This window comes from Gadus chalcogrammus, chromosome 9 (genome assembly GCF_026213295.1).
Source record: "Gadus chalcogrammus isolate NIFS_2021 chromosome 9, NIFS_Gcha_1.0, whole genome shotgun sequence".
In the NCBI taxonomy this organism is placed as follows: Eukaryota; Metazoa; Chordata; class Actinopteri; order Gadiformes; family Gadidae; genus Gadus; species Gadus chalcogrammus.
In genome coordinates this window covers 17,548,305-17,570,315 of record NC_079420.1, presented here as the reverse complement: position 1 = coordinate 17,570,315, position 22,011 = coordinate 17,548,305, and the positions used below count along the sequence as shown (strand labels likewise).

The window sequence follows — 22,011 nt, the reverse complement described above, 5'->3', positions numbered from 1 at the left end:
AACAGTCTGCAAGCTTTGCATTGTATCAAAAACAATCTTTCTCCAGTCAAGCGGATTGTTTTATTTGACCTCTTTATACAATACAATTAAGTATAAATAATAAACCACAAAGTATTACCAGGCATTTGTACTTCTCTACAAAAATGGCGCAGTGACCATAAAAACTGTTCTAGATTGATCTTTTTTTTAAGTTTTTTTAGAAAGACTTTTAGAAAAAAGACACTTTAGTTGAGGTTCCTGGGACCAAGGCAGGAGAAGTAAGGTGAAAACTGACAGGTAAACTGACCAATGACCTTGAAGAGACGAACACCAACCAATCGGCACAAAGGTCAAATAGCGTAGTGGCCAATGCCTCTCATTGTGCGGGCCACAGCTATAGGCCTACCGTTGCTGTACAAGACAATCTCAGTATCCTCTTTGTGTTCTCTAGTCATCCATTGTATTATATGAGAATTAGAAAGTTCCAGAGGTAAAATCATAGAAAGTGGTCAGACATATAGTATAGATCCAGCATGGACCATGCAAGGTTGATTTGTGTGTGTCTGAATGTGTGTGTGTGTGTGTGTGTGCGTGATTGAGAGACTGACAGATATATATATATATATATATAGAGATAGAGATAGAGAGAGAGAGAGAGAGAGAGAGAGAGAGAGAGAGAGAGTTTGTGTGACAGTAAAGCCTTAACTCAATGTAAATAAATTCGTAAATAGTGACCATTTGTCGTTGACATCAGAAGATGTTATCTGTCACATTTTTTCAAACCCTCTGTGAGTGTGTTTGTGTGTGTCCATGAGTATGTGTTGTCTGGGTATGAAAAACGTTCATCACACCATTAATACAAATTCCCTGCTTATCTACCTTCTGGCATAAACTCTCTCTTTTAAATCACTCCATTGTTGCCTCTCCCCTTAACGTGAACCCCCCTAACCCAGGCCTGTAACTCCATTAATCAGTTTGTCAACCCGTCCATCCGTCCAGCACTCTGGCGTTTCTCAATAGACACGGGGCCTTCTCGCTTCTCCGCCATCTTTCAATTGCTCATTTGTATTCAAATTTCTCTCCCCGGTCTTCTTGTCTCTTCCATCATGCATCTCTTCTTGTCTCTTCCATCATGTATCTCTTCTTGTCTCTTCCTCCATGTATCGATGGCAGTGCAAGAGAATGTACGGCCCCCTAAGGCTCCTCCTCGCCGGTTGAAACGGCCAATCGCGCGGCCACTGAAAGGTGGTCAGTGATGCCGGCCAACTGCGTCACAAAGCTGAACTCCTCGATGTCCTGTGGCAGGAAGAAGATGGGATGGGTTTCGGTTAGCAACACACTCAGTTTGAGCATCATCAGGCTGCACATATGAGCTCAGCTGCATCTGCGATTCAATACATCAATTCAATACATGACATGAGTTTAGATTATGTGCAGGCTTTGAATTTCAAAATAATATTCTCAACAAAAAACATGTATAATAATCAATAATAATGAACCTAAAAAAAACACGATTTGTGGCAGGACGCAACCATTTACAGTAGCTCCACTCCACCACAAGGTGGCAGCTCAATGACAATGGTTTAGGATTTAATTGAGCAAGTGAAGCATAACAGTTTGGCTTGGCAGTGATCATACTGCACTCCTCATGTCTGGGTTTGGTCTGTGGGTTTAGCTCTGCACTCATGTCCAAAGGAAAGGGCAGCAAAGAGCCAAGGGCTAAAACGGGTCCTAAAACGACATGATGAATGCAATTCCCTGTGCTTTACGAGGCTTTGAATAAATTCATGCATTGTAGGAGATTGTTTGATGAAGCATAAATCACCAATTGCAAGAATGGGTGGCTAAACCTGCACTATGTATGTTTTAACGTTCAAAGCCTCTAGTGGCTCGAGTTGTAGCTACAGTTAAAGCTGCATAATTTGGAGAATTTTCAAAAGCTGCGATTAAGAATACAATTACTCAGAGAGAATCGTGGATGGGCACATTTATTCTTGAGACTTTCAAGTTCAGGATTCGGCGGGCCATGACTAAAATCAGGTTGATTTTAGTAATGGAATAAATTGCTGCTGTACAAAGGTGACCCAGTAAAGGTTTAATAGGCATCAGGTCAGGACCTTTCCACCCATGAGACAGCACTCACCAGCTTCCAGTCCGGCTGCAGGCCCTCATCGCTGTACAGGATGTAGTCGATGCGCCTTCCGTTGCCCTTCAGGGGAATCTTGCGGCCCTTCTGCCCGCCGCCACCTCCGTGACTCTGAGCCTTGCTAGGAGGGAACACCAGGTACTCCTTCCTGGCCTCCTCGTTCTCCATCACCCTAAAGGGGAGGGGGGGCAGGCACCACCATACACATATTGAGGGAAAGGTTGAAGGGGGGGAGGGATGGTATCAGTCAGATAGGCAAAGACTGCAAATGGATGCAAGCAATTATCATTGTTGACGTTTTCACTTCAGCCCCAATGAAATGCAGTACGCACATACAAAGACAAAGGGGTGTCTTTGTATATGTAAAAGGCATAGGGCTGAAGTGCCTTTAGATGCGTGTGTGTTCCCAATTATGTCGAGCACTTCCTTTCTGTGACAAAACCACACTTACTTTTGTAAACTTTCGGGTGAGTTGGCCTCTTCGTCGTAGAGACCGCTTTGATCCAGCAATGTACCTGCGCAGCACAATAATGTCATCAGTTGAGCCAATCCATTAAGTATGAACGTAAAAACAAAGGCTTTGTGATATTAAAGGACCAAATGCACAAGCAGATCTCTGTGGCTCGTCAATGAAAATTGAGCACGGCCCACCTCTGAAAGAATCTCACCGTTTGTTTCAGGTTATGTAACCATGAAAAACATCCCCCACAGCTATCGGTGTGTTACAACCGACAACGAGGTGTTTGGAGCAGCCGATGATTTGTGTGGATGGTGAGGGTGCGAGGCCATGAAGCAGACTAATGTCTCTTAAATGCTCTCTTCTCTCTCTCTGTCTGGTATCGGAGAGGAGATGCATACTCTGAAGGCACTCTGATTCTATACACCATGATTATCACAGCTCTTGTGGGAAACTGATTGGCTGCCTACCATCCGGCAAAAGAGAAAAAAGTGAATTTATTGCAGACAAGATTAGTAAGAATACAAGCTAACCCACCTAACATTGGACGTTGGAGAGACGTGCAGATCATGTCTATATCTGGTCCGTTGGTCCATGACCAATTCTGGACTTCTATTTGATGTCCAAACTAGGTCCACTATTTGGTTTTCAAACCATGACCCAACTTGGACTTCATATTGTCGTTCAACATTTCACCTTTTAACTGGGTACATTTCTTGGACGTCATTTGGACGCCTATGACAGATGCTGGAAATGTATACATGATCCCACTGCGCAATGTGTCGTCGGAGTGTCGTCTTTGTATCATTATTGGTCGTCAAATTTCGGTCCACTGAAGGGGTTGTTTTTTAACGCCAGGCAACGTCCTTTTTCTTTTACGTCTACTGAAGTCTAATGTTGATGGCCGTGCGACCTCCGTGTAAGGGCTATTTATAGTTCAAATGTGATATCAAATTTAGACAACATTTTTAAACCGGTTAAATTTTTTGGACATCATTTGGATGCCTATGACAGGTGCAGGAAATGTATACATGATGTAATATTTGTACATCATGTTTTTTTGTTGTTATTTTACATTTCGTGGTTTATTTATTTGAAGTTATTTTTTTATCTGTTTATTTATTTGGAAATGCAGTTTGTGGGAAACGTTCAGTAAATAATTGGCCTAGGCATATCTTCTTTGTTTGTGTGTGTGTCTGTGTGTTCCTCTGTGCGACTGTGTGTGTTTGCGTGTGTGTGTCTGTGTCTGTGTGTGTCTGTGTCTGTGTCTTTGTGTTTGTGTGTGACTGCACTGGCATGTGGTCTACTGGTTATGGAGCTGGACCTGTAACCAGAGGATGGCTGGTTCGGATCCCGACCGGTACACAATAAATGTGGACAGGGGGAGTGTTCAAGTGTGCATGTGTTCACTGGCTCCCGGATGGGTCAAAAGCATGCGAGCGAGAGGGAGCGTGTGGAGAGAGATACCCACTGATCGGTTCACTTCATTTTTCAGACGCTGCAAAAAATGTTCAGAGGTCCGAAGGACTTCAACATCAGACGTTTGGTAGACGTCGGAAAAAAGACGTCGCCTGGCGTAACAAAACAACCCCTTCTTCAGTGGACCGAAATTTGACGTCCAATAATGACACAGAAAATACATCACTCCGACGACACATTGCGCAGTGGGAACCAGATAAACGGCTGGGGAAGGTGATGCCTCTATCTCTATCTGTCATGCAATATATAATGTAACGTATGTATTCAAGAGGATTCTTTTTATTTGTTTTTATTTATTTCACAGTGCAGACATTTCCCAGTTGCCTTCCCGTACATTTCCCTGTCTGTTGTTATAGTGTGTTCCCGATAATGCTGCAACTCATTTTTTCCTTTCCGTCACATTTATGTATCTTCCATCCTTCATTCATACCTCCTGTCCTTCATGCATCAGATTGAAAGCTATACTTTGAACAGGCTTGTTCACTGTTCCATAAATATAAATGGCCTACAAAACACCTCATTACCAGCCCCCAAACCCCATCTTGGCTGACGTCAGTAGGGCCCACACAGTACGGGGGTGTATTTCGGTTCTGCGACGTAGGTGCCCATCCAGATTTAGACAACCAGCTTACAACTCTGGCCCTTTCTGTGTCAACCCTTCTACCCTGTACATCAGTACACCGTCTCTGCGCGTACGTTTATCCAGCTGTTTGTGCAACGTTTTTAAATAATACTAGTTTTGATAACACTTATGATTAAAATGATTATGCTGTTTCACAATATTAATGACCTGGAGGAAGTGTGTTGTGTGTGTGTGCGTGATCTCACTCAGGTGTGTATTAGTATAGGAGAGGAGAATTCTTTGATCAAGGTAAGTGTAGAAGTTAGGATTGTACTGCAGGGGGCAGTATCCAGTCCACTGTCCCAAATAGACCAGAGAGCCATGATGCAATGTTTGGACCTCATTCCGACGTGAACTAGGCTTCTACTAGGGCGGGGGACGGAACTGGTATTGTCGGTTCTGAGGGAAAGGGGAATCCTTTTTCCATGTCTGCGTATCCTCCCTGGAATGGCTCAGGTCTGTCTGTTGTGTTGAAGTGTGGGTGCATCACCTCATTATAAGGCTGACCACGACATAGCGGTAAAAACAATTATATTCGTGTTGGGTAAATTCAGTGTACGCAGTATGCACTTATTGTTTATTGTACATCTTGGCACTTCAAATTAGTACTTAGCCTCGCTATCTTTGTTGTATAAGGGGAATGGGTTGACCTAGCATTGTAACACTTATGTTCTATGAACATCCTTATTGTACTGACAGCGATATATTGTTCTTTCTCTATCTTCCGACAAATTAACTTTACTATTGTAAGTTGCTTTAGAAAAAAGTGCCTCCTTAATGCCCTATAAGTAAATGTAAGTGATATATTGAGAATATTCATTTATTTGTTTGTGGAATGTAGGACAAACAAACAGTAGTGCAAATTGTGAAATTAAGAATTGCATCTAGATTACAAGTCTGAATATTTCGCAATGTATATGGGTGGGGAGCATGACTCCTGACAAAATTATTAAACTTAAAGCCTTATAGATCACATCGCTTAGATATTTCAATCCAGTGACATATGTCTATATATTGTAAAAACTGTAGGAGCAGCAGCAGTTTACACATTGTGGCTCAGGTCCGTCTGTTTGTCCTCTCTCTGTTTCCCTTCTCTGTTTCTACTTTAAAGATGCTTTTCTCCCATATCTAGTCTATAGGAACAGGCCAGTGCCTCTCACACTGATACAAGGTGTTATTTCCAACATTCCGCCATTTGTTATGTCTCAACAAGGATGAACCAACCTGGTCGTCTGGGACTTAGCCAGGGCCATAAACCTTATCAAGGGTGAGAGTGCATCTGTTCTCTTGTCCTTCACGTTTTCTTTAATATAATACTCGCCCCAACCCTTTGGGTCGGTGAGAAGAGGGATCGACAGCCAAGGAACACGTCTCGAAACTGCTCCTCATCTGCGTCCATTATAGATTATTCAACCTAAATCTGTATCTTGCTGTATTACATCCTGGAATGAACCGCCTAAAAGAGGAGAGACTCTTTCTGTCTCTCCTCTCACCGTCTTTCATCTGTCTCTCTATCTGTTCCTCCTCTCTGTCTCTTCTCTCTCCATTTGTCCTCCCTCTGTCTCTCCCCTCAATGTTCCTCCTCTCTCAGTTTGCCCTCACTCTGTTCCTTCCTCTCTCTGTGATCTCCATGATTCCTGCATCAATGCCTCACCACTGCAAAACAACATTTGAAACTAAGAAAAGCGGGCTAGTCAACCTTTGACAGATAGAGTTAGCTAATAAGAGTGAACTAATTTCTGTCGCAAACCCGGCTGCCGCAAGAGACGATGTGTTTGGTCACAGACACCCTAAATACTGATTGATAATGCCACGCTACTTTGAATTTACTACGGTCGGTAAAACAAACACCCTAGCAAATTTTTAAGTTGCATAAACTCTATTTAGAGGTTTAGGAGTTGCGTCAACGCAGTTGCAGTGTGCTTAGCCTCCAGTAAAGCCTTGATCACACTTACCCAGGGCCCATGGTTTGTCCTCTCCGGGCCCCAGGCGACAGGGGTCCTTGTACTGAGTGAAGAGGGCGTGCTGCTGCTCCAACTTGTCCTCTGGAAGACACAAACACACGTACGCACGCACACACACACACACACACACAAACACAGACACACACAAGCCTTTGAGAAAAATACATTTACTTCTATTGAGCTGCTTTGTATCACGTATATTTATTTTTTATTTATTTTTTATTATCTCTTTGGTGGCATTTGTGATTCTGAGGAGTTAATATAAATCACTTATGATTGTCAATGTAATTAACGGTTATTAGCAACCCCTGTCAAGGCACACAATACATGTATAGTGCTAATTCCCAGTGCAGTTGAATATCAGCACTCATAGAATGCCTCGTCCAATCAAATCACTTGTTTGGAACTAACTTTTGTACAACGATCGTTATGCTATCATACAGTGAGGAGCCTGGGTGTTCTGGCTGGCTTCTACCTGAAGAGCAGTTGTCAAAGTTCAGGTCCCCCAGGATGACGTCGAAGGCCACCAGGTCTTCCAGAACTTTCTCCCCCTCCCCTGAGCGAAACGAGGACTGCCGAAACTCCGCCCCCCACTGGAGCAGGAGATCGAGCTGCTCGCAGCGCACCGACGCATCGCCTGAGGGACGCACAGGACAGACACACGTCAGCACGCGCGCCTGTGTGCGTGTGTGTGTGTGTGTGTTTGTGTGTGTGTGTGTGTGTGTAGGTTGTTTAGGTTTTGAAAAAGGAGGTTGATGTATAGGTCTGGAGAGAGAGAGGATCAAATTATGAACGCATACAAACACACAAAAACACATTTGTCTCCCAGTTTTGATCAATTCCAAATAGAAAAAAGAAGATAGGAGATCTTAGAGAGGAAAAAATAGAGCGAGATTAGATGAGTAAGAAGCTGAAAGTGCTTAAGAGAAAATTAGAGTGTTCAGGGCAGATAAAACCGAATAATGAGATATTAAATACTTGAATGGAAGAATGGAAGTAATGGAGGAAGTGCAGATAAGGAAAGGATCATCTAAACGAGAGAGAGAGAGAGAGAGAGAGAGAGAGAGAGAAAGAGAGAGAGAGAGAGAGAGAGAGAAAGAGAGAGAGAGAGAGAGAGAGAGAGAGAGAGAGAGAGAGAGAGAGAGAGAGAGAGAGAGAGACAGACAGAGAGAGATAGAGACGGACAGAGACAGAGACAGAGAGAGAGGCAGAGAGAGAGAGGGAGAGAGGGGGTACTGCGAGTTTGCCAATGGGTGATAACAGAAGTAGAACAAGAGGGTAAAGCAGATGAGAGAGAATGAGCGAGTTTAAGGGCCCTATCTTGCATCAGGCGCAATTTACTTTCCCACTGGCGCATGTGTCGTTTCTAGTTTGCAACTGGCGCAGAGTGTTCTTTTCCCTCCTGCGCCACACGTCAGTAAATTAGGGAATGATCTTGCACCCCAAGGGGCGGTTAGGCGAAAGGAGGAGGCGTGTTCTGGCACAAACGTTCCCTGGTGCTATTTTTGCTACAAACCAGGAAATACCTGGTTTAAAGTCAGTGGCGCGTTGTTCAGATGCTATTTCAAGGGCGCATGCATAATGTTGCTTGTGCACCTCGCGCATACACTTTGCTTCTCTCATCTACCTAGCCACACATTCTTGGTAAATTATTTTGGATGGAACAGCTGTTACAGCGGTAATAAGTTGTACTTTTAAATCAATGCATCTGCAAACACCGTACAGCAAACACATATTTTCTTGACACAGGCATCGTGCACATTAGTTATGTACTTTTAGGATTGATGAGTATTTGATCGTGAGAAAACATTGTTTTACCGCGAGAGAGTGTCAAAAAGAATGAATGAATGCGCACGTGTGTGTATGCGTAAAATAATTAATGAATGCGGGCGCGCGTGTGTGCGTCCATCTGTTTAAACACACGCAAACTAAACACGTAACGCATAATACAGTCCATGGCAATGTATATTAACGGGGGGACACATGCATATTAGGAACACAAGTCGATAACGATAATGCATACAATACTGATAAGAAACAATGTTTATAATGTATTATGTATATCATTAAATAGAACCACAGTTACCGCATAACATATGTGTGTTAGGTTTTCTTTGCCGAAATTTATTTCAGGACTCAGTATTTCTGAAGCTGCGGAAGAAAAACTTATTCCATGTGTGAATTAGGCCATATTATTTGGCCATAAACTGAGCCATTTGAAGTTTGAAATTCATGTGCATCTGTCTCATCATCAAAATATCAACTCGTCAGATTCAAATGCGCTCATGGCTCCTAAAGTGGATGGGAGCTGGCACTCTCATCGGTTTATTGCACGTTACGCCCAAACCAAAAAAAAAAGACTCTTGGGCGCAAGAGTAATTTTTGCGCCGGTAAAATAGCAACATCGCTATAGAACCGCCCACAAAGCTACTTGCGCTTGCGGTTCTCACTTGCGTTTCAGACGGTTAAAATAGGGCCAAAAGAGAGTGGGTGAGGAAGTGTGAAAGAGAAACAGCATTGTAGAGGAGAGGGTGTATGTGGCATGGGATTAAGCTGGCATGGCTCTCCACTTCATCTCCAGTGCGATAAGCTCAAAGTGTGTGTCGGTGGCTATGTGTATGTCTCTGTGTTTGTCATGCGTGTGGGCCATGTGTTTGATCATCTACAAAGCAAAGTCAATATTACACATACTGTATACCTTAGCGTTGACTCGTATATCAGTAACCTTTAGAAATGGCCAATAATAGCAGGCAAACCAAACCTGTTTGGTGTGTGTGTTAATAAAAGAGATGCATGACCATCAGTCGAGTCATTATGTGTTCACTAATGATGTTATACGTCACCAGGACATACTCAGGGCACTCACAAAAGGCAAAAAGTAATTTCAGCCATACAAGAATGAGGTTGCTCTCTTTATCTCTCCCAGTCACCCCCATCCCTCTCCATCTCCCCCTCTCTGTTTCGCTCTCTCTCAATCCCGCTCTCTCCCTTGCCTATGCCCCTTACCCCCGGTTACTTTGATGTATCATAAATAGCCCATGTACTCCTATTTTTAGACCCACGCCAACAGAGTCACTGGAGCGTAGGAGGAGGGAACAGAAATAGCTTGGGAGGTGGGTTAGAGACGTGGTCTCGGGTAAAAAATGAGGGGAGCATCGACCGGGGGCTTTAAATAGGGCTGTGACGCCTCCAACAGCTTGAGCTGGTCGCTATGGGAACACGAGGCCAGTGCTCAGGGGTGTTGATTTGGTCATTTATCTTATGATCTGGCTTTTCTTCTCTGGCTAGGGAGGAACATCAAGATACTCTACAGTCACACACTCACAAACCCCCCCACACACACATACAAACGGCAACACACACACACAAACACACACACAATGCAGGCTGAGATGGATTGCTCTGATATAAACAAGGCATGAGCTTGCTTCTGCTGCCAGCAGCAATACCGTATCAATACATTTTAGACTGCTTGAGCAAGCAGCTTTGTCTGCTCTATGTTGTTTTTGTGTGCAGATAAGGCGATATACATTTGGTCCTGTGTGCATGTTCCTGTCCTTGCTTTCAACGATTGAAGTTACACATGCTTTCATTAATTGAGGTTCTGTCTCTTTGCATAAGTCTGAGGGTAGATTTGTGCCCAAAGAAGAGAGGGAAAAAAAAAGAAAGAGAGCGAGAGAGGGACAGAGAGAGGGACAGAGAGAGAGACAGAGAGAGAGACAGAGAGAGAGAGAGAGAGAGAGACAGAGAGAGAGACAGAGAGCGAGACAGAGACAGAGAGACAGAGAGACAGAGAGACAGAGAGACAGAGAGACAGAGTGACAGAGTGACAGAGTGACAGAGTGACAGAGTGACTGAGAGAGAGAGAGAGAGAGAGAGAGAGAGAGAGAGAGAGAGAGAGAGAGAGAGAGAGAGAGAGAGAGAGAGAGAGAGAGAGAGAGAGAGAGAGAGAGAGAGACAGAGAGACAGAGACAGAGACAGAGAGACAGAGAGAGAGAGAGAGAGAGACAGACAGAGACAGAGAGAGAGAGACAGACAGAGACAGAGAGACAGAGAGTCAGCGATAGGGACATCAATATTCCCACACCGTCATTATTATGGGATTGTTTTTTTACACAGAACCAAACGACGCCGGCCCCTTTTGAGCTTGTACAAAGCATACCGGAATCAGAGGCGCAACGTGTAGCACAACAGGGCAGCGCCATCGTCTTCTGACAATAATGGAGGGAGAACTAAATGCTGAGTTGCTTTTTCTAGCCTTGCACATTTATACCACTCGTCGAACACAAGCCAAGTTGCTGTGACACTGGTGGATTCGTGCAAGCAACATGTTTGTGCGATCAGGAACACGTTGAGGGGAATCAGAGCGGTTCCCGGCAGAGAGGTGCGCTGGACAAAGACGCTGTGGACGGAGACGTCTGTTTCATCTTTAGAGATGTATCAGTCCCAATTTGCACACATTATGTCATCAAAACATCCCCCTGGTCCCCGCAATGCCTGTTCCTCCTTTTTACACGGACCACCAGTCACCTCTGCTACTACCCCCCGCTGTTGGCTGTAGGACGGAACAACAATGCCCCCCATTCTGGGTTTGGACACTTGTACGTTTTTATCTAGGCGAGCCGGAGTGACCCTGGGCTAGAGAGAAAGCGGGAGTGAGAGCGAGGGTGAGAGAGAAAGAAAGAGAGATCGTCTGAAAGGTACCTTCTATGGCGTGGAGATGTGTAGAGGTGAGGTACCCCACCACCCTTTGGTCCTGGTGAGAGGTGCCCACCTGTACCTGTGAGACATCAGAAACAAACATCACATTTTTCAATACACTCAATACAATTGTACAGACCAGGGGTCCCATTTATAACCGTTGCGTACGCACAAAACGGGGCTGAAATTGGCGTACGTGACTTTCCACGCCAAGGTTGTGATCTATAAAAAACCAACTTGACGGGAGAATGTGCGCAGCCCTAAGCAAACTCTGACCCATGCGTACGCATGGTTTGGAGGAAAAGGAGAATTGGCGACACAGATGGTGTGGTGGTGAACTTAAGTCAGACAGAAGAATTGTAGAGTGAGAAGAACGATTATGTTTTATCATCGCCCTTCATGAATTTAATTTCAACCCGTATCATGCGTTAAATCTATGTAATCAGAATAATTTAAGTCAACAGCGTTATTTCTCAGTTATAACTCCAGAAACATCTCCTTAGAATAGAAATAAAAAGAAATTCTCTATAATTAATCCCTTCACGCCATAGGCTACTGTCCACTGACGGCGCGACTGCATGGAATAAAGCATCTGTCCAACATGTGTCAATAACAATATTTGTATGTGACACTGTAAACACATAATCAAATATCAATTAAATCCTAAGTGTGGAAAACCAAGCCACACTCCTCATCACAATCGTTGTCCGTTACTCTTGATGCTTTTCATGACAAATCAGGCATTAAAAAGGGGTTATGTTCAAGAACATTTTAAGTAAACATGGTTTACTTAAAGGCAAACTTACACTTACTTCTCTCTGACATTTTAAACTGATTATCCAAGGTGTTCTCGGTCAGTCTTATTACCGTAACCCTATAAATACAGAGGTGAGCGCCGTTGTAATGCTGCACCATATGGCACTGCTGGTGGACCATGCAAATGGCAGGATTCGGAGGGAGAGGGTCTTTAGGGACCATAACGATTTATTGGTACATAAAAAGATGTACCTTTATGTCAGACAACTTCTTTTTTAATTTTGGGACTGTGCGCTCCGTGCTACTGACAGAGTTCACTGCTGCAGCAACATATTGCCACTCACTCTGCTTTTTGTTGTTGGTGATCCCAATCCCATGACCGGCGAGCAAAACTACTTGTCGGGCCTCCATCTCACCCACAAGTGTCTCCACTTCAACCTCCGAGAAATGTCGCTTTTTTGCTTTTCTCAGTCCTTCTGCCATAATACTTGCATCTGAGTCGGTTTTATATGCCGATCGCATTCATGAGGTAATTTGCATTGACCATTTATGGTTAAAAAGGTGCGTGTACAGGGCGGAACTTGAAGCTGATTCAGCTGCGCACACTTTTAGGCACTCTGTGATTTATAAAGCAAAGATTGCGTACGGTGTGCGTACGCAGGGTTTTATAAGTCTGAATATTTTTTGGCGCACGCAAAACTTGGCTTTTGGGCGTACGTACACTTTTAGTAACGATCCCACGCACAGTTTTATAAATGAGACCCCAGGTGTTGAAATTTTGATTATCAAACAAACACTTGCGAACATGTTGGCAACAAGAAAGAAAAACAAGAGAGAAAAAACGACTTCACTTAGAAACCGCCCTTTTCGCTGGTCTCTGCTCGCCAATGGAATTGAGTGAGAGTTAGCCACGGCTCTAGTAGGATTACAGCATCACACAGTCCACTAGCCAGGCATCAGTAACTTATCTAATTAAAAATCAACCAAAGTCTGTTCTCCAGAAAGCACCCACCATGGCCATCTCTGGCCAGGGAGAGTGAGTCACACAGGACACCAATTAAATACTGTGACATACTTGTGTTGGCCGTCCAACTACACTCAGCTACCAGGGAATCATCAGTTGGATGGTATTTTTCAAAGAGGGGATTTAGGTTGAGTGAGTCACCGGCAGACACTTTGACACAAGCAATCGGATTCTGACTGATAACAAGTGCAGCGAGAGAGAAGTGGAGAGAAAAGTATTATCCGTCGTGTATCATCTCCATCGCTATGTACGTCACGGCCAATAATAACGTGGGGCGTCGGATTAAACGAGACCGAAAAAGTGACATCCTTCCACTTTGCTGATGTCTGCATCCTGTACAGCTGTACAGCCCGGGCGTCAGTAGCTCTAGAGTGCTATGTCCTACAGCCTCACATTCAACCAGAGACTCTCAATCAAAGGACCTCCTAGTAGGAACCAGAAGATGTGGGTGGATACAGGGTTGAACATACAGAGGAGGACAGACAGGGGTAGGGATAAACACCGGCTGGTGGGAAGTGGCCGGCCTTTTGGGTGGAGTACAACCACAGCTAAATGGGGACGAACAGATGGACGCACACACATGGAAAAAACGGCCAGAGGAAAATGTTCTTACCAGGAACTAGTTTTAAATAAACTAAAGGATCCTTTGTGGGAGTTTAAACAGTACTTTGGGAGATGTGCAATTTGAGGATTGACCCGTGTAAACATTGAATTACAGTGCACACACATGGACAAACACAAACATATGCACGAACACATGCAGAGAGCTCAAATAACTTGGATCGCAGGGGAAGGAACATGTAATTATACTGCGAGATATTTTGATGGCTACCAGTTTGAGTCGCTGCCAGTTGGTGTCTAACATATTATTAATCCTCCAGATTGACACAACAAGACTTCAAATTGGTTATAGCCCAGCTGCCTCGTTGTTATTTTAGCAATATGTACTGTTTACACTGTTGAATAAGCTTCATCGTGGAAGATGACACACTTGTCAACATAGCAGATCAGCTTGTGGATAGAGGCATTTTATTGTCTAAGGGAATTTTACTTGGTCAAATGGACATTGATTGAGATAATGGGATTACTGTTTTGGCAGGCCAACTGCACGGACATCTTAAAGAAAAATGCAGAGAGCAGCAATAAAGCACTGGCCTCATTAGATGGCTGTGGTGCCAAATGCAAAGTTCAGTGACCCCACTTTAACAAAGGCTGTATGCTACAGCCATGGAATGGGTTCTTGTAATTCATTTAGCTAGTGATAGATGGACTTTACCTTTATGTCAGACAGGCTGCATGGGGCCTGGTTGGGACCTACTGGACGCTGGATACCAGATCCATGACAAGACATTACACAACACAACGTACCGCAATGCAACCCAACAACAACACGGCAACATTTCCATTGACATCCTCAAGTCATGTCAAAGTTTTGTGCGCTGGGGGTTTGTATAAACATTTCTCCCTGTTCCGACCAGAACCAACAAATCCAACAAATTCCAGTAGTTCAATCATTAACTGTCCAAACTGACACAAAGCAATCAGTCAAATACAGTTCTTAGTTATGTTGCTACTCATGATAACGTTTCTCTCTTTCTCTCCCTAGTGCCAACTCGGCCTCTTATGCCATTCATCCCTGTTGCTTGCATCCCTTTAGATATCATCCCCCCTCTTGTCCATCCTCTGTCCTCTGCTGCGCCGAGTATTGAATATTTTACAGGTTTGTCCATGCTTCAATAGGTGTGTGAGGACCCTGAAACTGACATTGGACCTTAGGGAACATTTGGCCGGTGTGTGTGTGTGTGTGTGTGTGTGTGTGTGTGTGTGTGTGTGTGTGTGTGTGTGTGTGTGTGTGTGTGTGTGTGTGTGTGTGTGTGTGTGTGTGTGTGTGTGTGTGTGTGTGTGTGTGTGTGTGTGTGTGTGTGTGTGTTGATTTGGCCTAACCGCAGCATAGAGTTCCTTCATTGAAACACACACACACACACACACACACACACACACACACACACACACACACACACACACACACACACACACACACACACACACACACACACACACACACACACACACACACACACACACACACACACACACACACACACACACACATATATAATATATTTATAAAATATAAAATAGTAGAGGTTCAAGCAAAACCACAGCCAGCTGGGACGAGCAGTTTGAAAAATACCTTACAGAGGGACTCGTACCCTGTTGAACTTTGGCATACAAAGAACCATGAAAACTATTAGTTGAATAGCTGGAAGTAGCCTCTTTTTGTTGTCAATTAAGGCCTTCATTTCAGGGTTAAATCTGATTCAGACTCAACTCTAGACTGGCACAGTTCGGAGCTACTTAATAATAGAGTGGAAAATATATTTACTAGCATTATTTGCTAGCACATATCTGTGCACACAAACACACACACACACACACACACACACACACACACACACACACACACACACACACACACACACACACACACACACACACACACACACACACACACACACACACACACACACACACACACACACACACACACACACACAACCATGCACTCAATAGTTACAATAGAAATAATTATAATAAGGGATAAATGTTGGGATTGAAAAGCCTTAATTACTGAGCCAGCACTGGTTCGCCCTTTGGGAAAAAATGTTTTAATTAATTTTCTCACTGGCACTCTCCAAAGATCTGTCTTTCACTAGTGTCTACCTTTCTCTCTCTTCCTCTCTCTCTCTTTCTTTATGTGTGTGTGTCGCTCTCTCTCTCTTGCTGCTTTTCTTCTTCTCTCTCAGCGTTTTCTCTTGATTCTGATTGTCTCTGCTCTGTTGACCCACATACAGAGCAAACATTTCTTACGACACAAAAAGACAACTGGTGGGTGAAAACAAAGTGTCGGAGCTTCACAGAGCAGCATCTCACCACAAACCGAAAGCAACGGTTATATCCCAACATAAATAAAAACCTCTTCCAGGGGCAGTGACTGTTCTTTGTGTTCAGTCTCTGCTCGATGCTACAGAACAGAGATGGCTGCTTGCCGGAGGAGAAGGCTGAACTTGGGATGGATCAAAGAAGATCTATGACTGCCAAATAAGCGTGTGTGTGTGTGTGTGTGGGAAGAACTGCTGAGTATCCACAGAGAACACCATCTCTCTCTCTCTCTCTCTCTCTCTCTCTCTCTCTCTCTCTCTCTCTCTCTCTCTCTCAAGCCCTGACCAACCAACGGGCAAGGGAGCGCCGGGACAGCGCCGGGCAACATGGACATGACCATCATCCATCAGGTGATGTAGACTACCATACACAGTACACAGTACACACGCGCGCGCGCACACACACACACACACACACACACACACACACACACACACACACACACACACACACACACACACACACACACACACACACACACACACACACACACACACACACACACACACACACACACACACACACACACAGTCTGTCTCGTCCCTAGCAGACAGCACTTCGCCAGACATTAAGCTAGCCCTGCTCAGTATGCGACAACATTGGATCAGAGTCTTAGAATAGTATTAAGTGTGCGCTGAACTCCGATAAAGACACATGTTGCCGCTACATAATTGGACGGTGGCCAGGTTTCACATTGGACTCGGCAGTAGCTGAGCCTGACAGGATGATGTTTAAATGAAGTCGCATTGGAAAAAGGAGACGATAAAAGCACTATTGACTCGTCTCCCTGGGAGCTGGCAGGAGGTCAACCTGATGCCGGGGACGACGTGACTGTAGGACTGGGAGGTGTAACGGGTGAACTAGGTGTAAACAGCAGGCCAAAGGTAGTGCGTGGTCTGACATCACTGTAACATAATGTGTGACAAGCATGCCAACTAAGCTCATGAACATTTAGGTCACATTATTACACATCTGCGTTGTACGGTGATGGTAGAGATCATGAATGCCACAAACATGTACTATGTATTGGGCAGCCAAGCTTCTCATTCCTCCCAGCTGCATCTGGATTCAATCCAGTCAATACGTGCTCACTCACGCACACGCACACACACACACACGTATGTAGATATAAACGAAGCACGCACATCTCATCTATGCGGTATGCGTTCTTTCATGGTGTTAACACAATGCAGAATGCAGAGAGGCTTGGCTTGGGAATAGTTCATAACACAGACAGGGAGAGTGCATTATTTAACAGACAAAGAGAAATTGCCCTACCCTGCCAAAGAAGAAATTTAGTCCATTGCTCATACAAGAAAATGTTCCCACTGGCCATCTTGGAAGAGAACCAACATCAGGGCTGTCTTGCATTAATCAAATGTGCTCTTGTGTTAAGAAATATTTTGGATTGCGATATCATGTTTGCTCGGAAATGTTTTAATTGCTATTGGTAATATCAAGCCCTTGTTAACCCAGATGCTTTATGAAAGTTACTGCCGCATAGTAAGAGACTGCAATGTACAAAATCAGGACATTGGATTGTTGGAAAATTAAACTTTTGAGCACTTGTTTTGTCTGGCAGTGACCTTATCAGCGGTGGTCCTTATGAGTTAAAAATAGCTGTCCAAGGCTCCTTCATATGGGCTTAAAGGTGAGGACACGCATTCCCAACGGGGAAGAGTATACCAGAGTGCCACATGGAGAGAGAACCGAAACCAAAACTTGGATCTGACCTTGGCGAACAGGGCTCCCTTGGAGGCCAGCGCGTCCTCCCCTCTGCCGTTGGGGTAGCACTGGAAGCGGGCGTCCAGGATGGGGTAGCGGCTGGCCAGCATCAGCCCGCTGTTGAGGAACTTGAAGCTGGAGCCGCAGCCCTTCCAGCCGTAGCGGCCCACGTCGCTCAGCACGTACGGGAAGTAGCGGTGGAGCTGCTGGCGGAGGCGCGTGGTGGACCCGTGGTCGAACACCTCCTGCAGCGCCAGGAAGTCCAGGTTGGCGGGGAAGAAGGCGGAGACGTCGTGGTCGAAGCCGTCGTCCCCGTGGCGCCGCTTGCGCCCGCCGGGCCGCTTGAAGATGGAGGTGCGCGGCACGTGGGAGAGGGTGTTGTTGGAGTACGTCCCCCCGGCGTCGCCCGCCGCGTGGTAGCGGGTGTAGGACTCGCCCATGCTGCCGGTGTCCCCCGCCCCGTCCTGGCCGCGGGGGTTCCCCGACTCGGCGTCGCCCTCCTCGTCCTGGGGGTCGGGCTCCGGGGCGCTGATGCTGATCTGGACCCCCGGGTTGTGGAGCGGGCAGTCGGAGGTTGGTTTGGCGTCGCCGTGCATGGGACAGTCGTGGTGCCCCGGGCTGCCTTGGGCCCCCCCCGGGGAGTGCACCGCGCAGCGGGAGGTCCCTCCGGCGCTGTGCATGGGGCAATCGGAGCCGCTGCCGCCGCCGCCGTCGCCCCCGGCGGAGTGGAGCGGGCAGGGGGTCGAGCCGTCCGCACCTTCCGAGTGGAGCGGGCAGTCTGACGGGCCCTGGTGGAGGGGGCAGTCGGCGGCGCCTGATGGATGGGCCGGGCACTCATGGGTGGGGGGCTCGGCTTCGGTGTCCGTGGGGCCGTTGGTGACGTGGGACGGCTCCGGGCGTTGGTCCAGAGAGGAGGTTCGCCGGAACCCCGCGGCCAGGCTGCTAAAGGAGGCCGCGCTGATGTTTACACCGAGCCAAGGAGTGGGTCACAGAGCATGCACACGGAAAACACACACCGACACAGTAAGACAAAGTTAGAAATTAAAGCTGGGAATACTCTGGGACACTCGTGGAACGGAGGGAGCCTTTAACGTGACATCCAGGATCAAGAGTATGGAGATTTTATTCCAACAAATCACCAAACCAAATGAATTCAATGGCAAGCTCCACTCTCTCTCTCGCTGATTAGAATTCGATTGTCGCGATTTAATTGAATGCAATAAAAATCCACCCCTGACCTTTGGAATAACTCAAATGTATAATGTAATAAATAAGTCGGTCAGGGAAATAATAAGTCAGTCCTCTCAGCAAAGCTTGATCAAAGGTGAAATACTTATTTATGACTATTTTCAACTCTTTTTATTTGACACCCGTCCATCGGGGAGCTGGAGCAGCTCCTCCTTACCTGATGGAGGTGTTGGTGGGCGAGTCGATGTAGATCTTGATCTGGGGCCGGCTGGCCCCGTTGCGGATCCTGCGGCCCACCTCGCGGGCCCTGCTCTGGGTGTCGGTCAGGTTGTTGAACCGGGCCAGGGCGTCGGGCAGCAGGCACACGTTGGCACTGCAGAAGCAGAAGCTCCTTCCCTGGGGCCTCCACTCGGCCGAGCCGGCTCCCCCGGGCCCCGCCGCCCCCTGCTCCGCCTGGTGTTTGTCCGGCCTTCAGGGCACAAGGGGGAGTTCAGGAGTCATTCACGAGGGTGTAAGCTTAAAGCATCTCATATCCCCATATAACTCGCTGATACAAGATCATTCTTCATCGAAGCACACTTCTTGTACTGTAGTCGTCGTTTTTTATACCAACACAAACTCCTCATCAGCTCAGGTTATGCTACCTTTTGGGTTAGTGAGACCAATGTCCATTTGGAAATGTACGTAATATTCGTCGCATGTTTCGTTGAAATGCACAGTAATGGTCCATATAGATAGACCTTCTTGACTCATAGTCAAACGAAATCCTGTCGCTGGTGTGGATTGAGTGATACAGATCTACTGTGTAGGGCTGTGGCGCCGACCTGCTGTAGGCGTAGAGGTAGGGCTAACGGGACACTGACCTGCTGTAGGCGTAGAGGTAGGGCTAACGGGACACTGACCTGCTGTAGGCGTAGAGGTAGGGCTAACGGGACACTGACCTGCTGTAGGCGTAGAGGTAGGGCTAACGGGACACTGACCTGCTGTAGGTGTAGAGGTAGGGCTAACGGGACACTGACCTGCTGTAGGTGTAGAGGTAGGGCTGTCGGACGGCCTGCAGGGGGGCCCACAGGAGAAAGCCCAGCAGGCCAAAGGGCAGCGACAGCAGGAAGAAGAGCAGGTAGAGGGGCACGGAGACCAGCACGCACAGGCTCAGGAAGGAGCAGGGGTCCTGGGAGCGCCGGCGCTTCTCCAGCGACGTGGCCACGCACGACGCCAGGAGCCGGTCCAGCAGCCAATAGCAGGGGAACACCAGGCTCCAGGAGAGGCCATCGAGGAAGTGCAGGCAGGCACTGGGATACGGGGTGGTGTAGAGGACCATCGCTTTCTCTCTCGCTTTCTTCCTTGCTCGCCCTTTTGTCTCTGCTGTCTACCCCGCTTTAATTCTCCTTCTTCCTGGGTTTTTCCCCCTGCTTGGTTTAGTTTACTTTCTTCGTCAACTCTGCCTCGCCTCACACACGTCAGCCGCACGCGCACACATCAACACTCGTTTGAATCGGCGCAGCTTTGTTTATGAATGGACTGTGGATTGGTAAGTAAATAAATAAAAATAAATAAATAGAATAGAATACATGTAGACCCTCCCCCCGTGGAGCCAAGGAAGGTACCATACATGTTTTGGGAGATTTTAGCTGGGCAGCCCTGAGGTTTCAGCTCTCCGTCCCGGCCTCTCCCTAGCAGTGAGTCTGCCTGGGGGACGGTGAGGGAAGGCCATTCTCAGGCGGGGATGTTGCCATAGCGAAGGGGAATGGCTTGAGTTTGTGTTTAAAAGAGCTTCCACACGGACACCAGGAGTATATCGATATCCAGCATCCCCACGCCAAAGGAGCCCTGGTGGAAAGACAGAGGGAGGACGGGGAGAGGAGGAGGTTGGAACAGGGAAGAGAGGGAGGAGACACAGTTAGCAAAGGCAGGAAGGCAGGAAGTGGAAATTGAAAGCAAGGAGGAAAAACAGAGACAAGGCTGACGAAAGATATATGTTCTGCAATGTGTGTTTCATCTGATATCCATAAAAACCAAAATAGTCTACTTCATGTTTGCAACTCCTTGGAATGGTGTAAGCAACTTCAAAGGGATGTGGTAATCATTTAGATCAGTACATCATTTAGTGAACGATTGACAGCTCATTAAGCTGTCCATGTTGGATATTTTCTTTGATTAATTGAATTTATACAGCTAAACTACTTTGAACTGCTTAAGAATTTGTGTCCTTATTGATTACTGAAACTAAATCGATTTAATTCATTTACCTAGAAATCGTCAGTACAATATATGTTGATTAGATACATTTCAGCAGCTGTATGCCCGTAAATAAAACCAAACCTGCCTCCCAAAAAGAAGCCAAACTATAGCAAGCTCATTTCAAATGATCATTTAAATTATGCACTTTCTATCTAAAAATACAACCTATTTCCTCCTTGAGTCAAGAAACTGTTTGGAAACCAAACTTTTATACTGTTGCTCAGCAGAATATTGGCCATAGCACAAGTGGGAGTCTGTTCCTCCAAGGAACTTTAGAAAAAGCGAATTAAACATTTGTTATTTTTGATAACAGATCAAAAATAACAAATTGAGCCAGAGCCATGTGGCACTCTGGGTTAACCAGCCTGGTGTCTGTCCATTCATCCGGCCTCCGTCTCCCCTCTTTCCAGGGACAGGCCAACTAGTTACAGTTCTTAAATGCTTTTCAAACTGGCTCTTATGTCAGGCTCGCTACAGGGGAGAGGAAAGCGAATCAATCCCGCTGCCATGAATTAATGATCATTCATTCATTGGAGCAGATGGGCAAAAAGAGAGCATTGACCTCAACATAACCCCTGTGGGCCAAAAGGAAATTCAAGACAGCAGCATTAAGAGATCCAAAAACAACGACAACAACAGTGCTATCCTAATCGTTTCCCACTAATTAACACATAAGTCACATCGTACGGGCCAAGCGTCATGTCGCAAGTTGTTCTGCACAAGACGCACCATATGGACAGTATAATCATAAACAGGGATGGTGAGCCAAACAAATTAGGGCTAATC

General features: G+C 46.0%; 1 protein-coding gene across 1 annotated transcript; it reads right to left on the bottom strand.

Moving 5' to 3' along the window:
* Window positions 1-627: 627 nt before the first annotated feature.
* smpd3 (sphingomyelin phosphodiesterase 3) lies at window positions 628-20,745 on the bottom strand. Its single transcript, XM_056598988.1, has 9 exons — window positions 20,004-20,745; window positions 19,202-19,453; window positions 17,805-18,753; window positions 11,352-11,427; window positions 7,123-7,284; window positions 6,639-6,728; window positions 2,577-2,640; window positions 2,123-2,297; window positions 628-1,275 (listed from the first exon to the last, which is right to left on the bottom strand). The coding sequence occupies exons 1-9, from the start codon at window positions 20,303-20,305 to the stop codon at window positions 1,174-1,176; spliced, it is 2,172 nt and encodes a 723-aa protein (XP_056454963.1). The 5' UTR covers window positions 20,306-20,745; the 3' UTR covers window positions 628-1,173.
* Between the last annotated feature and the right edge of the window lie 1,266 nt (window positions 20,746-22,011).